The 19,690-nt window shown below is 40.3% G+C and overlaps 1 protein-coding gene across 5 annotated transcripts in view; it reads left to right on the top strand.

The window, feature by feature from the left end:
- The window catches only part of LOC142390960 (ERC protein 2-like), a 158,170-nt gene that overhangs the window by 20,399 nt on the left and 118,081 nt on the right, over positions 1 to 19,690 (top strand). For all 5 annotated transcript variants that reach the window (XR_012770501.1, XM_075476862.1, XM_075476863.1 and 2 more), the window contains one exon: positions 13,559 to 13,726. Coding sequence is in view for 4 of the 5 variants with exons in the window: in XM_075476862.1 (XP_075332977.1) it covers positions 13,559 to 13,726 (168 nt within the window). In the remaining variant the exon portion in view is untranslated. The remainder of the gene's footprint in view (positions 1 to 13,558; positions 13,727 to 19,690) is intronic.

Below are 19,690 nucleotides of genomic sequence, written 5' to 3'. Positions count from 1 at the left end.
ATAAAAGCCCAAAGGTTAACCCTGCAACAGTGAAAAGCCAAAACAAACCCAAAGGAAATATTATACTTTGAAGAAAGCAACACATTTATTTATAGGAGTTGATGATGTGGACATGTCCCATGTTGCACACACAGCTTCTCAGAGATAAGGGACTCTTCAGTCCCGTCGAGTGTTCTCTATCAAAGAATCAACAATGTCTTGTCAGAGCTGTTTGCCCTTCTAGCTTAATGTTAGCTGAGTAAATGTTATTAGAACATATTAGGAATGTATATTAAATGATTTCAGAAAACCGTCTCTACCAAATTCTGAACGAGAAGCATTCTTTTGAAGGGCAGGTTCTATGTACACTGGAATATCATCTGTGTGCATGTGTTTAAACATTACTCTGTTTGGTGTAAAAAGAATGAAATGGTCGACTGTAATGCTTCTGATGTTTGGTGCATCACTGTGTTCTGCTCTGTCCTCTCACCTCTCATAGGTTGCTTTAGCAGTGCTGTAATAAGATCCAGATCACCACAGATACACAAACACACAGCTGCACTCACAAACCCATAGACACAAAAAACACATATGCTGTCAGTTCTGATTGCTCGACTCCCATCTCCGGTCTCGAGTCATTTTTCAAACTATTGAAGTGGCATTTTCCCCCACTTGGGAATGGCTTGGGTTTCTTGGACTAAGTGGGCAAACCAGAGGATGAGTAAAGATATTTAATGTGCCTTAGTGGGCCAGCCATGGGCCTGCATTCCTTTGCTGCCTGTCAGTCATTCAGCTACAGAAGACAGTTATTCTCACAGGACATCCCCTTTCTCCTCATTCCTCCCAATCGTTCGTAATTTTGCCAGCATCAGTTTGTCCCAGCTCCCCTCAGATTGCATTTAAAATGAGTCAAGAGCCCCACGTTAACCCTTGTCTGACGTACAATTAATGGCACATTATGCTCATACACATATACAACAATGTATGTTGTTTATGTATGTGTGTGTGTGTGTATGTTATGCTTTAGGTGGGTTTCACCATGAAAAGCTGTGATTGGTGCCCCTGTCCATTTACCAAGACATGGACTGTTGACTTGAGGAGCGGCTTTATATCACAGACTTTCTAAGAGCAGTTCACCTCAGGATGGGACTGAGAACAAAATAGCCAACAAACAGAGAAAGCACTGTGAGGAAGGGAATGAGAAAATGGAAGTGTATTTATCAGTCAGTCAAAGTTAAAGACAGTTTCTTAATGGGTGTGATTGAATCTGTCTTCAGATAAGTGGAAAATGTGGAAAATAATGAATGTGTGCTTGTATGTGAGCATTGTGAATCTGCCGGTGTCCGTGGAAACTTAACCCTTTAATACAGTAGATGTGTGTGTCTTTCCTGTCCTGATCAGGACAATGCGGGTCTGTAATGATACTCCAGCAGATCAGGTAACCTATCAGAGGGCCTCCTGCATATTTAACCAGCCAGTAACAAAGGAACTGGCTAGAACCCTAGTGGCACAGGAGTTTGATTAAATTCAGTTTTCTGAAGGATAATTGTTTTTGTACGTTGGCCATTTTCCAAAAAGATACCAAAAGAGGCTCAAATAAGACATTTGGGACTATTTACTTAACTGTTCTTAGTCGCACAACTAGTTAGATGGTTACATGGTTGAGACAAAGTTTTTTGATTTGTGCTCTTCGATCTCATCTGAGATTCTTTTAGATACAGGTTTTGACTCACAATCCGACGTCCGCTTGGACTCTCACTCGTGTCAGTCATGGTGGTCCTAATATGTTACACATACAAAAGTGCACAAGAGGTCAGAGGAGTCCAAGTGATCTAAATCAGAGGTTGTGTGCAAGGTTCTCTCTGGATAACTGTGCATTGACCATGTGCTTTGTTGAGATAGCATGCACTCATCTACTCACGTGATTTGCTCATACTTGGAATACCTCTTTCAGTAGAAGCTGAACTGCTAAGCAAGTATGTAGCATGGTCCTCAAACTAAAGTCTGTAGGTCCCTCAGCCGAGTATATATGAGCCCTAAGCTCACCACCTCTTTTTTTTTTTATTGATATTTCCTCCAGGTTAACATAGATGGCTTCTTTCCCTCCTTTCTCAAAGCATCCGTCTTCACTCTCCAGAATGTGATCATTACTGTCTTCAAAGGAATGTCCCGTATCCATTTAATGCGGGTGCTGAGCCTCGAGTTGAGGGGCTGACTCTCCTAAAGAGAGCTGCTGCTACCTTCATCCTGAGTTGTTTTGCCTCTGCCAAGAGAGCCAGCTCCTCGGGTTAAGACTCAGCACCTGCATCTGAATGAAAAGGCTACTTGGAAGACGACAAATTACTCACTCGATTTTGACAGAGTGAAGGAAGCCATTTCCAGTATGTTAAACTTTAATGGCCATCACAACACTGAGGTGGTACTTCAGCCTGCAACACCACAAGCGTGAAACTGGCTGGGACTCCCAGCTGGTCAGATAAAACTAAGGAGGAAAGTTTTAGTCTTTAGTACACAGAGCCTTTGTACAGTAAAGTTTTATGGAGTTCAAAGAGAAAATACTGTAGAAACATAACAAAACAAGAGCAGGAAAAAAGTTTAATATGAATCAAATTCATCACGAAGCCAACAAATTTACAATTAACTTTGCCCCCTAAAATCTGTTTAAAGTATTTACTACAGTACACTTCTTAGATTCAAGCTAATAAGATAACAGAGACTGCAGACCCTCTGATTTCCATCTGAGCCGTTACACACTCATCATAGCCCCCTGCCTAACGTTGAGTAGGTCCTCCTCATGCCACCAAAAGAACTCTGTCCAGTCAAGGTGCAGACAAAGAACATCTGATGATGTCCTAGATGTTTCTTACCTTTGTCACTGACATTTCAGCAGTGAAAACAACTTCCACTATGACATTTTTTTTTCATTAAATGGTATGGCAGATTACGGTTTGACTTGCCGTGAGTCTTCCCTGCTTTGTTTCCATCACGTTCAGTATCCTCTCACTGTGATCAGCTGCTTGTCATTGCAGAAATGATAAAGCTGTGGCGACAGACAACACACACCTTGCTGCGTGTTTATTCAATTAAATTGATTTAGTAGATGTTTTTTTTCCAGTGTGAGGAGTAAAGAGGAGAATACAGAAATTATTGCACTCAATCAGTGGGGTTACATGGCAATGAAATAATCGGATTAAGGGCTAAATTACAATAAGACTGAGTTATTAACTCATTGGCTGCCAGCCATTTTCAGTTCAGAGCCACCCATACTGCCAAGTGTTTTTCAGTATTTTGACTGATTTTCCAAGACCCACAGAAAAGTGTGTCTTATGACTATGTACACACCGAAATTACCAAAAGAAAGAGTAGACTCTCTTCTTTGATCAGGAAAAAAAAGTTTGTTTCTACCATTTTCAGTCTTTTAGTAATAGACAGTAGAACATAGGTTGGTTTCACCAAAAACAGCTGTTTCACCCAAAAAATTAAGAAAACGAGCTCTTTTATTTTGTGCAAAGTGGCACTGCTGCCACCTACCGGGTAATTTTGCCAGTATATTCTCTGTTTAGTGTTTACAAGCCTAAGATTTAGTGACGAACTCCGCTAGATTGTCCCCCAGCCCGCTCCGTTAAAAACGCAATTGACGTATATAGACGTCAATGGCACCGAAAGAGTTAAGTTCATTTATACACCTTAGTTTGACTAAAAAAAACTGGATCGGATCGGGTTACTTGCAGTCGAATTAAGACCCCGAGATAACTCGGTTGAAAGTCAGACTAAACGTGCTTGTAGACGGTGAAGCACGTGGTGAATTGGACTTTGCGTTCTGCGCATACTCAAGATTTTTTCCCGGCATCGTGACCCGGAAGTCAAAGGAGACTATATTACTGTTGTTGTCACTGCCGTCGGAAAGAAACAAACAACGCGATGGAGAATACGCCGTTGTGCATCACGTTTGTGCAATAAGCATCACAAACAAAATGTAGAGGGACGTAGCTTCATCTTGCTCTTCGTTCGCCATCTTTCTCGAATGCCTGAGTTTGTTGTTGTTGTTGGTGGTGGTGAAGCGGTCAATTAGAAATAGTTGAAATGGTACAGCGCCACCTATCGCACCGGGGTATGACATGCTTTGGGCCAATGATTCGATTCATTTACCGCCATATATCCAAGGATAATTACCCTTGCACAAATAAGGAGCATAACCCAACTATAGCTATAATCGAATTAATCTCATCATGTAGATCCACTGAATCACTGAATGTGACTAACTGGTCAGCAGAGGGTATGTGGTATGTGGGTATGAATCATAATTCATACCCACAGCTCATAAACACTCCCAAGTGTTCATTAATAATAATTACAATATGCAATCTGTGAACAAAAATTTGTCTGAATCAAATAGATTTTATTTGATCATTTGTGTGCTGGACTTTTAAACGACTGTAGAAAACATAGGAGCGTGTCTGTGTGTGTGCTCTGCTGTAGAGTTTTTTGGCGATGATTCTGTCTGACCAATTGATGCTCTGTAGTGTTTCCATGTCAGTATATAGTATCAACCCGACTTGCTTGGATTCTTGGCCAAGTTAGCACCAAAAACAGGATCAGTTTGTATCAGTTTTGTTGTACTACCTACAATGGAACGTAAATAGATAAATAAATGGTAAATGAACTATATTTCTAATTCCGTTTCCAAGCCTAGTAGACTATTCAATGCACTAATCACAGCAATAGACGCATACGAGGCAACTTTAGTGTCTTGCCCATGAATACTTTGAACTATGGTCCAGAAAAGCGGGAATCTGATTCACCGACCTTCCAATTGGTACTGAAATCTCTAGAAACGCATCTCATTGACTACCATTACTTTACTTTTGCAGCAAATCATGCTGCAATTAATGTCTTTGCAGAAGCTTGTTCATTCTGTGAAAGATTTTTTTTTTATTTTCTATAGATTCATCTCTTGAGGAAAGCGTTTTGCAGGTGGGCACTCACTGACACATGAGAAGTCTAGACCTGGAGTAGACTCAAGTTGCTTTAGTCAAAGTAAATCAGGCACATGAGTAATTCAGCAAAGCAGCGTTTTATCTTTTGTTTCTCTCTGAATGCCAAAAAAAGTGGCAAAGGCAACTTTTATTGCATATTTTGTGTTGTTTGTAGCGATAAAGAACACAGTCCTTGGTATTTCCCTTCAGCTTCCTCATTGGTGACCTCAAATTTCTCGTGTTCTCCATGAGGTTAAAATGTAATTATTGGAAGAAGATGTAAATGACTCCAGAAATACTTGCTTACATTGGCCACTGTGACAGTGATGAATAGGGAATATAAGAAGAAAGTACAAAAAAAAAGACTGATGTGTGAGATGGAATGAATCCTGGATAGATGGAGCGACAAGAGGAAGTGAAAGTGAGAGAAAGGAGCTGCTTGATGAATGTTGATGGCTGTGGGCCTTTGTTAGGGAGGGAAATAATGGTATGGTGTGCTGTGGTCCCTGTTGGATTCATTTTGTTTATCTTTCCTTGTTCTTTTTGCTGATTTATGGTTTGTATAGGTACTCAGGCAGAGACAAGATGTGGTCTCAAACTGGTTATGATCCACCCCGGACTGTCCCACTGCTGTACTCTCTCTCTTTTTCTACCTCATTGACTTTTTCTCCTTCTTTTCATATTTTCTTTGCCCTCTCTTTTCTTGCCTGCTTGCCTTCCTCCCCTGTCCATTTTTACCTTCCATCTGTCGATAACACTTGAGAAAAGGGTATGTAACAAATACAAAATAGCTGAGAAGTCAGTGAGATTACTAAAGACAACTGTGAGGTTGTAGGGTTGAGGTTGGAAACCTTCTGTTCTGCTCTTATTTTACATGGATCACTAATCATCAATTACACATTATGGACTGAACGTCCTGTGATGAGTCCCAAGTGTTGTGGACCGGTTTCAAGATGACCTCATCTGAACTAGTCTGACCATGGTCACCATTCTCAGGCCCAACAGCCTGATCCCGGGTTTCTAGAGTGGTGTGGTTTGGGACTCAGTGTGAATTGCACAGCATCGGGCCCACAAGAACAAACATGGTACGGTCCAAAATAAAGCCCCTGCAAGTTCTTCAGAGACCATGTGGAAAAGCCATAAAGTGGAGTTATTGGGGTCAAAACGCGGATGAGATATTTAATGGTTTATGCAGGGAGTGGAGTAAATACTTATGTGTATGACTAAAGGAGTCATCAAAGCGTGTGCACATGGCTACCTGCACGCTAGCATTATTGCACAAATACACAACACACTTGCACCAGTGATGTGTAGAAGTTAGATTAGTCACATTTCATTGGTGCGATGAGTATCCCACACCATGGATTTTTGGGAAATGTGTGTGCTCTCTCTGTGCATTTTTTGTTTTCCATTTTGAAACTAAACAAAAACACACATAAACACAGAGGGTGGTGAGGGCTTTGCTCGGTCCTCTGTCAGTCATCAGCTGGTCGACCAGAAAACCGTTAGGAGATGATGGGGACAGCCAACGACAATAAGCTCTTTGCTTTTTGTCCTCTCCGCAGGGTCACACTGCTTTGCTCAGACCGCGGCACGTCTAATTTCGTGCACATATATATACACACAAAGATATGCAATGACACACTTACACAAACACTCAGTGTCACAAGAGTAAAGTCAGAAAAGTTTTAGTTACCCCCAATTACAGAAAGTCAAGTCTTTGTTAACAGAATGTGTCTGAATACAGAAATGAAACCTTTTTTTCAGCACAGTTATCTTTACTCAATCTTCTTGTCCAGTCCACCAAATGATTTAAAATCAAACAATGACTTTGAGTTTAAAGTAGGTTGGGGGTGTATTGAAAAAATTCTGCAATGTTTTAATGATTCATTGTGAACAGAAAAGAACTCAAATTACAGCTGTGAGTAAGTAAATACAAGACCAGTCAGTCAGTCTGTTGCTGGTGTGTATTTAGGTGGTTTTAGTAATTTCAAACATTCTATGTTGGGTTTATTCCTGGTTTTTGATTTATTGATTCTTGAACAACTAATACAGAAAAACTGCGAGCATTTCACTGTAACTCATAATGCTTCGGTCTTTCTTTTTCATTGGTTGCTCCAGTGTGACGAGCAGGCTGACCAACTCTTCTTCTTATAGCTTATGTGTATTGACACTCGGAGACAACATTAGCTTCAACAGTTTGGACTTGGCAGATGATGTCATCGGATGATGTCATCTTGTCAGTTCTACAACATAATTCTTTGTAAAGAGGCTCACATGCTGGGAATCCATGCTGGAGGCTGAAGAGTTTCACAAAATTTTGTGGAGAATTTGCTTAGTCGTTATGAAGGTGATACCATTATCACATGACCTAGTGACTTTAGGATGAAACTGCTTGCATTCAAAGCAAACTAAATCAGCTACATGTCAGCTGCCATCTGTTCAAAGTTGTTGTCAACAGTTTCACTACCACAAGGTCAAAAGAGTGTGTTAGAGAGCCCAGAAAACCTTTTAACTTGATGACCAAACACAAATCAAGTCGAGTTCCGGTACCTACAGTAGACTGCATTGTAGACTGTGTTTATTTTACATATGTTTACCAGAGTGATGGTTCGTGTGGTTTTACAGGAAATGGATTCCCTGGAAACAGGATGTCGCTACTGACGTGTGGTGCTGGAAATGATCAGGAAAAACAATCAAACTAGGAGAAAGTGTTAATGATGGGGAACGCCTGCAGAGTCTCTTCCTTTATATGTTCATGTGTGTATGTGTATATTAGTGTGTGTGTTAGAGGGTGTAATGATGATGGATGGTGGGGAAAAGAGGGATTGAGGCAGCTGTGTGCAGTGAGGGATAGTGTGATTGTACTCAGGGTGAGTCCTCTACAGTTTCAGTGTCATTTATCCAGCCACTTGCACAATACTAAAACAACTGACTTTCATACTTTGGAGGGAAACGTTCCCTCTTTCCGTTGACAAAGATTGCTTTGTTAGTGGTTTTCACTTATTGCCTGTATACGTCTTCTTTTTTTTTTTTTTTCGGCCTTGTTTTACATCTGTGCTTTCCCATGTTGCCTTTGTTTGCCTGTGGGCAGACAGCTGTGTTGCTAAGGTTTTATCAACAGATGTTGTGGTGTACAATGAGACCATGCTCCACCCTGGAGCTCCTGCTGTGAGGCAGTTTACATCCGCTTGTTATCCTGTGCTGGCCCTGAGGTGATCCGTCCATTATACAAGTCCTGATCAGAGCTCTGACTGTTTTCCTTAACCCAGCTTGAAAAGACACCCCTCAAATGACATACAGCCTAAGCCCCAGGACAGGGAATGTCCCTCATTTCCGCACAGATCAGCCCTGGTGTTGTCATGTCTGGGACGGCCGGCAGAGGTTAAGGGAAAAATTTCTGTTGCGTGTGCTTGTTCAGTTGGTGGACAACACAATCTATATGCGACTGTACTATAATTTACGAGTGTAAAGTAGAAAAATAAGTATTGGTACAGGGCCTTGAGAAGCTAAGCCCTAGTTCGCATTTCTGCATTTGACATTGTCATTTCCACATGCTCCTGTGCATACACAAGCATACACGCAATGAATGAAGACACCATGGATGCATGATTCACTTCAATGAAAAACACCAGGTTTGGTCTCGAGGCTGTCACCCTTTAATCATGACCTTTGGAATTCTTTTAAAAGTTTCCGTTGTCTCATCGGGAAACTATAGATCTTTTAACGCCGGTCTGTATTACATCTGCTTAAGAAAATTATATCCAAAGTCAGGTGCTTACACACCATCTGTGTGAGACAGCACAGTGCATATACTGTTTGCATAGGTATTTTATAATCTGGATAAGCCCATTTTTTATTCCCCTTTCACCAGTCTTTAATAAAGCAGACATTAGTCAGAGTCAAAGCAGCAATTGGCTGTTTTAACTCAGCAGTCCACATTCATTTTCAACCTTTTTCATCATGTAAGAGTGTGTTGGCTTTACTTTGATGCATGTATTCACCAAAGGAATACTTGAATGATTATAAGTGGTATTGAGGACACTGGTGGTCCGGTATTGTCTCAAAATGAAAAAGTCTTCCTTCTTTTAGTGATAAAATCCAGACTTGGCCGTATTAAAGCCTCGACAAACATTAATTAAACGAATATTGTGCCATAAAGTTAGATGATTAATTCAACTGCATAGACCTTTAAATAAATTATGTCTAATGGGTGCCCTTTGCTGTATTTACACAAGCAGGAGGGATGTCACACAGCCAGGGAAGTGAATAGCTCACACAGCTGTGTCCAATGCACCACAGCAGCTCAAGCAGACCTCAGTTCAGACATTAGATACATTTCACCAGACCCTCTCTTGAGATTTTAGAACTTTTATGTTGGTGTTTTCAGCTGAAGTGACATTCAGACTTCTTTGAACAGCCACACAAAAAAAGCTTTAAGCTTTTGGCGTGCACGTGTGTTCGTGTGAAGGTTATAGAGTTTTAAAGACTGTGATTGGAATATTGGAAAAAAAATATGAGGAATGTTTTCCTGATCAGCTGAAGACTCTTTTCGCAATATTACACCCTTACGGGGGTGAGTCGGAGTACAAATATTACTATACGAGTATTGGTGCGTCCCCAGGCCTTTGCTGTGGTCTCTCTAGTTCTGCCGATTAGACTGTGGTCTACTCGTATAGTCCCTGTGTTGTTTATTGCGGCTCTGTGTCAGCGCTTAGCCCAATACCTTTGCAGATTTGCCTGCCAGAAAAACTTTTATGATGAAATGTGAGGCAGGAAAAAGGGAGGTGTGGACAAACAGTGAAGCTGTTTTCTTTAAGCCTCTGTTTTACTTTGCAAACCAGTTTCCAGAATCCACATTTGGCTGCCATTGCTAGCATGAGAGAGGAAGTCAGAGAGAATCAGGGTGTGCTTGTGCATCAGTGTGCATGGTTACATGTTTAATTACAGATACAGTTAGGCGTGCTTTCAGAAAACTATATGCATGTGAATATATATATCATATACTTAATATATACATGCACATGTTAAAATAGTTTGCTACTCTATTAAAAAAAATCCACATATTCCCAAGAATAATTTTTTATTTTTTTTTTCAACCACAGAATCTTGAATTCATATCAGGTAATTTTTTTAAATGATATGGTGTTGAGCGATGGGCTGGAATGTTTAAACGGGGCTTTTGAGGAGGATGGGGTTTTATAGATGTGTTTTAAATTCATTTATTCAGCTTCTGAGTGCAGTCTCCAGTGTCCCCTTTGGAATTGAAATGGGCCAGAATGGACAGCAGAGAGCCCCTCTACCCCCCCCCCCCCCAGATCTTTCTCCTTTCTTTCTGTCAAAAAAAAAAAAAAAAAAAAATCTTTTGTCACAAAACAGAATATTGTCCTTGGTGTCCTTTGACACCTTTTTTGTTGGCAGATTCAGTGAATCAGAGCGATCGCAGGGATTCTGCTTTATGGGTTATCGCCCGTACACAAAAACACAAATCCACAAATCCACACAAGCGCACAACTCTGTGTTCCTGTCCTCAAGACAACCTGGCTTAAGGACTATGGGAATTTGTCACTCCGACACATTAATTCGTCTCACCATAGGATCAGCACATTTAAATGGAAGAGGAAAACTCCTGGCGAGTTTGGAGTCTGGTTATAGGAATATGGTGTTGAAAGAGAGGTAGTTGCAGCAGGGAAGGGAGGTGCTGTTACAAGAGGACAGTAAGAAGAATGGCATTTGAGGGAATAGAAAATTGGTTAGGAAATTGAAGGAGAAGAAAGACGACATTCATCACCCTGTCTTATTAACTGTCCATAACCTCAACATATAGACCAGCTGATAAAGCTCAAGTTTATGTCTGCAACAGACCTGCTGTGGTAGTGCTTTTAGTCAGAAGAGCAACATAACAGTGGTGTAATATCCTCAGGCCAAATGATCTGTGAAGAATTGCTTTAATCTCTTTCTACCTTCTCACACTCCCCCTTGCATTCACCCTTTTCTCCAGTCCACCCTTTCATCTGTTCCTGCTCACATTTCCAACTTTTTCTCTGTGTTCCTTATGTGCAGTGTCTGGCATCGCTGAGTGCTTTAAGAGGGTATTAGCAGGGTGTCTAAGCAGTAGTATCAGAGCTTAGTACACTGATGCAGGTGAGACAGCAGGGATTTCCTGTCAGGCCCCATTGCTGCATTCTTGCGAAATTGCTCCTTGCCAGGTGAAGTTAGAGCAGGGGAGGTCTCTGTTTTTCTGTCACGCACATGCATACATTTCCACACAAACACACTGGTGTAGCAAACAACATGTAGGTGTCAGCATTAAAATAATGTCCACACAGATACTAGACATACAAAGTATTAGTGATAATCACTAATCTGAGTGTATATGTGTGTGTGCTAATGGGAATTGTGGAGGACAGAGACGTTCTCAGTATTAGGCTTTGGTTTTCTGCCAGTGGAGCAATATGAGATAAATACTTCACCATCTTACACCTGGGGGTCCCGGCCTGCTTCTCATTCTACGACACGAGAGACGCCTTCTGTGTCTCTCATGAAAACACTTTGTCATTTCACATGAATAGAGGCACACACAAACAGGCAGGTATGGAACATGCCGCAGACCAACCCCGCCATTCTATTCCATTTTGCTTTAAGTACAGTATATCCTCATTTATCCGTTTTCATTCATCCATTTTATCCTGCTTGTCCAGTTAACCTGAGTACTGAATGAGCTCCACACCCTAATGGCCCTTTCAGATAAAACATGTGCTCCAGCTGGGTTCAGCATTTCTCGTGAGCTTTGCTCGTTTTAGCGATAAATTGTCATTGTATAATGTACAGCAATGAAAAAATTGAGGTTCAGAGCACAGCTGTGCCATTCTGACTGAAAAGATTAGAACTTTAAGAGGGGGCCCAGACACCCTTTGGAGGAAGCTCCTTTGGACCACTTGTACTGATGATCTTGATCTTTTGCTCAGTGCCCACTGTTTATAAAATGGGTGTAGGGTAGAAACACATACTGAAATTGATAGAGCAGTTACACTTGAAATGTCATATTATTGCAATAAAGAGGCAACCAGTAAAACCCTTTTTTGCATCGTTTTGGGAAAATAGATTGACCAGTAAATTGATTTCTTTGCTTTTTTTTTTGCTGGGCTTTCTCTTCACCATTACAGAGTGTAACGATAATCCAACTCTTTCCTACTGAGAACGGTGGCATCAGTCATGACGGTGCTAATTTTCATCTCGGCTTTGATCTCATCTTTAAGCTTCTGAGACACCCCCCACAGAACACCTCCTATATTGAGTTTTCTAAGTCCGTAAAGCATATGTAACCTGGTTGGGCAAAATCACGAGTATTCTTTCATGTCCTTAAGAGCAAAAAGCTGTTCCAACATACTACTGGCAGAGTGAAAAACAAATAGTTTCCCCTGAATGTGAGGTACTACTGGACAAACCCTTTCCAGTATCCTGGCATAGACACTTCAAGTAAAGAGGTGTTATCCTCCTGGCATTGGAATACCAACTCACCAGTCTGCCAGTTTTTTTTACATTTATTTTAGGGGCACATTTTTCCACTGTAGTTTTAAATGTTTCATTGAACAACTCTCAGCTAGAAAAATCTAAGTATTTTCAAATTGATTTGATTTTACCTCTAGGGGCTCAGACGGCTCTCCTCTCGTTATAAATCTCTGTAATTGCCTTGTAGAATTCATTAAATGATGAGCTGAAGTGCAGTCTTTTCTGAGTGTTTTCGCACAGTCTATATTGTGTCCAAGTAACCCTTGTTAAAATGATTGTTAACAAGCTCTCTTTCAATGCCTCACTCTATCTGTGTGTGTGTGTTTCTCAAATTCGCATAAAACACACCGGTTAAGTTCAACTGGGTTCATTACGGACACCGCGGTAAGAAGTGCTGGATATGAAATTAGTTGCTGAATGAGCACAATGTCTGTTCATAACAGCCAGCTGAGAGTATGTGTGTCACTGTAGGTGGTGTAGATGAGTGCTGATGTTCAATTCCAGTTCTGGAGTCAGCTTAGACTTCATCCTTCATCTCATTTCATACAGCCAGATACAGTGTGTTTTAATGCACAAGGGTGAATTGAGTGAGCTGTGGGAGCTACGGCAGCACTGGCCCGATCATGCAACACTCTCAATAACAAATGATGGGACGGGCTCCAGGCTCCTTCTCTTTCACATACACTTTTACTACATCAGTCCACAATGGTTCATACTGTGGACATTTGGTCAAAGTCAAACTTTTACTACTTCCAAATGTCAACATGTAAATGTGTTGAAAGACTTGAGTTTTTGTACTGAATAATAACACACTGGCCACCTGACTGAGAACATAGAAGAAATGCTGGGATATTTCAAAATCTTTTTTCTTTTTTTCCAGAGTGCTTTTGCTTTTCTGTACAGCTGCCTGTCAGTCAGACGATTCTGATTGATTCTAAAATGGTCTGCTATGATAATATGGTCCAAGGTCTGACTGCCTGAGTAAGAATACTGGATATACTGTGTGACTACAGACTTATATCACAGTCTTGGTCTGTTGGTAATTCTTGTGTTCTATATCTCTTTTGATTTCCTGTCCTCACCACTTCTAGGTAGATGCTCTGCGAGTGCGTCTGGAGGAGAAGGAGCAATTCCTCACCAAGAAGACCAAGCAACTGCAGGACTTGACTGATGAAAAGAGCACACTAACAGGAGAGATCAGAGATATGAAGGACATGCTGGATGTCAAGGAGAAAAAAGTCAATGTCCTGCAGAAGAAGGTACATGATTCATGTTACTTTTAGCATCACATCCGGTAATTGCCACGTTTCCCTAGTTTTTGTATGCACATTTCAGGGCTGCACATGAAAAAATGTTGATGAAAGAAATTTCCTTGGGGTCATGTAAAGAGTTGATGCACATTAGAGCAGATTGAAAAGTCGGATGCTAATCAGTCCTAATCTAGAAAACATTTTATCAAGACTGATCAAATGAATGATCAGCTCCTCCTGCTTATGAAGAATAAACATGGTCAATTCTCTCTTTAATGAAAACAATTTTCCAAGTTGTAAAGATTTTCTGAAGATTCCTCTCCCTTTTCATCTCAGGTAGAACAAAGGTGGTTTTGTTTGCATCGCCTTACTTGACGTTGTATTTCCAGTTTGTCATCCTCTATAGCCGTACATAAATGAGCTAAAACTGCCTCTGCCTGTCAACACTAAGCAGTCTAGTTTATTTGCCTGTTGCTTATCGCCTGTGATGTGACATTTTAAATGTTTGCTTCAAATTTGCATTTGGATCGAAACAGTAAGTACTTATGTTTAAATCATTACTGCCAAATTCGTTTGGAATAAAAAATACACTTTCATCAGAAAGAAAAACAAAGCACCCCAATAAAGAAGCCAGACCTTTGTTTGCTTAACAAGGCAGCATATTTAGTTCAAGCTGCTAAATTAATTTTTGTCATATGACGGACAGAAAAAAAGAACTTCCACTTGATTAAAGAAAATAACAGATTTTTCCATCAGGAGTTAGAGGGCTTTGTTATGGACTGGCAAGCTGTTCAGGATGCACCCTGCCTCTCGCATGATGGCGACTGGGATAGACTCCAACCCCCTGCAACCCTGAATTGGACTGTGTGTAGTGGCTATGGAAAATGGGTGGATGGATGGACTTGTTATAGAGACCAGAGCCAAAAGGAGACAATGGGGTTTGGATATATCGAACAGTTAGAAACACAAGTCTAAACAAACACGTTGTCTCGTATCTCAATGTATAGCTTTTTAAGCTACCCTCACATGGTCCCTCCTAAAAAGTCAATTAAAATGGATTTAGCAAAGTTACCTGATGCTACCTCATGAACACAGTAAAGAGACATGGTAAAGTAAACTCAGCAAAGGCAATTATTGCTGAAAATGTATAGCCCAGTCTACTCAAATAATAATACATTTTTTAGTCTGCACAGAAAACAAACAGACAAACAAAACAACAACCACAAAAACTAATATTCGCTGAATGAGATCTGAATTTGGCTGTGGCCATATAATCATGCTATATTGCCTTGCGAGTCCGTTAGATTCTTGTAAGGCATGCACTATCTGAGTTAGAATGTATTCCATCTTGCCAGACATCAACCTATCCATTAGTGGTCATGGAAAGGTTGTGCTTAGCAGTAAGCATCCTATATGGGCAGATGCAGGTAAATTTAAAGGGGAAGTTCGTTTTTTTTTTTTTTAAACCTGGATCTTACTTCTGGCATAAAATATGTTCATCTACTCACTGATAACAGTTTGATGAAAGTCGGCGTCCTTCGGAAGATATTTAGATTACTCGAGATCCGTGTATATCCATATAACGGGAGAGACAGGGCATAGACAATACAGCCTCTAAATAAGGCATTATCTGTCTTTATTTCACCAATACTTTAAGACGAATGAATGAATGAATGCGTACTATTGCACTGTTAGCTCATAGTTGCCATGTTGTTGTTATCGAGGCTATCGGGGGCTTATAGGAAGCTTTCTACACACGGGTCTAGGGGATGACTTTAAATATTTACTGAGAAAGACTTCACAAATGGTTCAGTGTGACAAATCATCTGTCTTGTTAGGTTGCATGTTGCCAGCATTGTGACAATTTGAAGTGTTATTTGAATCACTGAAACTATACATCGTGATCTGCTGCTCACAGTTATTCAATGTTTCCATCACTGTATTTGAATATAGATTCCCTTGCATGCAAGTGTGTAGCGTGAGACAAATGATACAAAAAAACAGCATCTTTTTTCTGCTCTTTTCTGTTCTTTCTCTCTCCCCCTGCTCACAGACACACTTGGGCAGTATGTCTCAGAGATCTAAATGACTTTTATATGGGTAGTTATTTAGACAGGGCCTGTGGCTACCTGTGGCGCGCATGTTGGCTATTCCTCTATAGACCAATTACTCTCACATAAAGCTCTTCTCTCAACTTCCTTGTTTCCTCTCATGTCCTCAAATTAGAGCTCCCTCTCTCCTCCCTTCCTCTTGTTGAGTTTAATGAAAATGGGCTCCAAAGGTCATCCACCATGCCATCAGTGAATATGTGTAAATAGGGTTTGACTGTTATGTTTCTGCACAGATTTCACTGTGCCATACTCCTTTGAGCCTTATGTGTGGCTTTTGAGGCACCTTTGGTAATAATCTCGTTTGTAGCTAAATCTTGTTTACTGATATTTAACTTGTGCCCTTTGCAAACTATATAAATCACATAGAAGTTAAAGTTCACACTAAAAATACCCGTAGAAGAATTTGTATATTTCAAATTGGAAAAAGTCTGCTCACTTTAGACTGCTGATTTTTTTTTTTTTTATTATTTTTTTTTTTGTTTGTATTGCCTGACATTGAATTTATGTCTAGTTTCTCACTTGCCTTCTCTGATATATTCAGTATTTTTCTCTGTACACATATTTTTTCCCCTTCATCAGTTGTAATGTCACAATTGTTTTTAAAAACATATCTGAGAAACTTTGAATAGGTTGAAGTATATCACTACGACAGCAACTCATGGAAAATTGGCTAAAAAACATGAAAGAAAACATGTCTATTTTTTTTTCTCTTAAATAAACTGATATACGTTAAATTTGAATATATTGACCATTTAAGTGTTATACACTGTCAACAGGCAGGTGTTTCATCCACTGGCCACACAAGTAAACACTTACAACAATCTGACTGGCTTTTCAAACTTCCTATTTTTAAACACTCCTTTCAAACAGGGGCTATAATTTAAAGTATTTCGCTCCAGGGGAAAGGCAGGAGTGCAGCTAAAAGTCAACACTAGTTTCCTTTCTGGACTTATGTTCTATACAGAGAGACCATGTTTGTGTGTGTGTTTGGCAGGAGGAATTCTTCCTGAGACAACAAATCTTAATGCAATGGATGTTGTATTTTCTCCCCACAGGATAACTGTGAAGTTTTCAGCAATGTCAAAATCAGCAAATTAAATGTATCAGCACTGGCGTCTTTTTAACTTTGCAATTGTAATACTCTTGCATACTCTCTGCCGTCAATCAGTGATGAAATAGCTTTACACTAAAATCATAGGAAAGTTATACTCAGTGCATCTGGCTGCCTTCTGGCAGTTAACATTCCCCAGAGGATGTGAGAAAACATTGTTTGCAATTTCGATGGGCCAAGCCTGTAATATATTATAATTGATCCTTACGTGGTAAAATTCCTTTAAAAGATTTATGCCTTTTGGTGGTTCTGTTCACATGGAATCGGGACATGAATAAAATGAAACGAATCAAATGAGATGAAAATTAAATAAAAAAAATGTATTGATCCCAAAGGGAAATTATAATTTTGCAGTACATTTATATATATATTTTAATTTATTTTCACTGATGATGAGCTCAGTATTATTCTTCATATGCAGTCATGGTCTTTGCTTCTGGTAGGCATTACCTCCTCTTTCATCCTTAATTGCAGCAGAGCTGAAGAAGCCTCTGACTGAACACATTCCATTCCACTGTTTTATTACTATGTTGTGTAGAGGGTGCATTATTGGTAGCAGCTTGTGCAGCATAGTTCTTTACACAATCCCGTCCAGTGGCTCCAGAGCAGTTCAGAACAGAGAGCCGGCCTTTTTTTTTTTTTTTTTTTTTAATGAATTTTTTTTTGGGGCTGATTCTTCTGATGTTGCTCCCCCAGCAGATGGCTGCAATGCAAACTGCACTCAACTGAAAACATAAAGAAGATATGCAACATTTTGATGCAAACATTGAAGAACCAAAGCTTCCCTTAAGAAGCTGAGTCTGCTCTGTCCCTCCTTGTAGACAGCTTCAGTGTTGCATTTCCAGCTTGGTCTTTTACCCATATAAGGGCCCAGGTGTCTGTAGTCCTCTACCATCTCCAACTCTTCTCCCAGAATGGAAATGGTGTTTGGCTGATTCCCGGTCCTTCTAAAATCCACAGTCATGTATTTTGTTTTGTTTGTGTTCAAGGTGAGGTGATTGTTCCCATACCATGCTACAAAGTCCACTGTCCATTACTGAAACGCGTCACAACTGCAGAGTCATCTGAGTACTTCTGGAGATGACAGAACTCTGAGTTGTACTAGAAGTTTGAGGTGTACAGAGTGAGGAGAAATGGTGAGAGTACTGTCCCCTGTGGTGCTTCAGTGCTACTGACCACCTTCTCAGACACATAACCCTAAAGCCTCTCACACTGTGGTCTGTTTGTGAGGCAGTCAATAATCCAGACGATTGTGGAGTATCTACCGGTATTGTCTGGTTTAATTCTATGCAAATTGTTGCATTCCGAACAAAAGTAACTAAAGATCAGACTAGTGGCGTAAATATTCCTGCTGCAGGATGAAACATTTAACTGAAAGTTTAGTATACCGAAATATCAAGATTATATATCCTCAAGTGGGACATTTTACGTTGAAAAAATATTTAGTGGCACATGAAAGTTCTGAGTGTCCCTTTTTGTCTTTGCTCATATTACTTGAAAAGTGCTCAAGCCTCTTTCAGCTTGGAATGTTTCAACCAACACATTTAATTGGGCTATTAATCTAAGTTAAGTTAAGTGACTTTATTTATACCCGAAGGTAGATTTGGTCCTCCGCTTTTAACCCATCCAGGTTGTCACCTGTTGACACACACGCACAGGGTCACACACTCAGAGACAGATGCCAACCTGGAGCAGTGGGCAGCCATGAAAGCGCCCGGGGATTATAGGGGTACGGTGCCTTGCTCAAGGGCACCTCACAAGGAGGTGGACTGACACCCCTCCAGCTATCAGTTCCACCAAGCGAGAGTGGGAATCGAACTGCCAACCTTCCGGTTGTTGGACGACCGACTCTAACCACTGAGCCACAGCCGCAAGTTCTCTTGCTGTTGAAAAGGGCTCTGAGGGTTAAGATGATGCAGCTGTTTTTACGACAAGCTCTCTGTATTCACTACATACAGGTCCAATGACCCACCTGGTGATGATGATAAAGGCTGTTGACAGGGCTACTGATGCATGGTTTTTCTGCTTTTGAGAGTGTGTGTTGCCATCATAAGGAATTGATATTTCTACAACTAAGAGCAACAACAGGCTGATGTTTATGGGAGCTTATCATGAAATGGATCAGAACAAGTTGTAAAAGGTTATGTCTCTAAAAACAGAAGGCCTATTTGTGTTATCAGAATGTGTTTTATGGAGATTTTCCTGCTGTTGATGAGTTATCGTTAGTACTTTTAGCCCTCTGATTCTGCGTTGCCGTGGATATTAAAGTATTTTTCTTTTTTTTTTCTCATTTATACCATCTTTTTTCATTCTGTTTTCAGTTTTAAGTAGGGATTACAAAGCTTGACTCATTGAACATCACTTAACAGATTTAACAGTTTCTAGTACATATCTGATACATCAAGAGCCAAAGATACAAATATGAGTATTGAAACCACAATTTCATCTGGTGGACCTCTCTGACTCATGTTGCTCTAATTTTTTTTTTGTTTGAAATGTGGAATTTCAAAGAGCTCCTCTTTAGTTTCTCATGTGTGATACTTCACATATGAGAGAAATAACGGCCAGATTGGCTGATGAGACACAGATAGACACATAGAAAGACCCGCAATCTCCACCGTGACCCCACAGACGCAGACGATGCAGCACTGTTGAGACCGCATTGAACTGCAATATATATCGCTCTTTACTGCCCTATGTTCTGCTTCAGGAGAGTATGAGGAATTTTCTCTTCTCCTACAAGCGTCTGTT

Source organism: Odontesthes bonariensis, chromosome 10 (genome assembly GCF_027942865.1).
Source record: "Odontesthes bonariensis isolate fOdoBon6 chromosome 10, fOdoBon6.hap1, whole genome shotgun sequence".
Classification (NCBI taxonomy): domain Eukaryota; kingdom Metazoa; phylum Chordata; class Actinopteri; order Atheriniformes; family Atherinopsidae; genus Odontesthes; species Odontesthes bonariensis.
The sequence above is the reverse complement of the archived record's forward strand: the minus strand, read 5'-3'. Positions and strand labels throughout refer to the sequence as shown.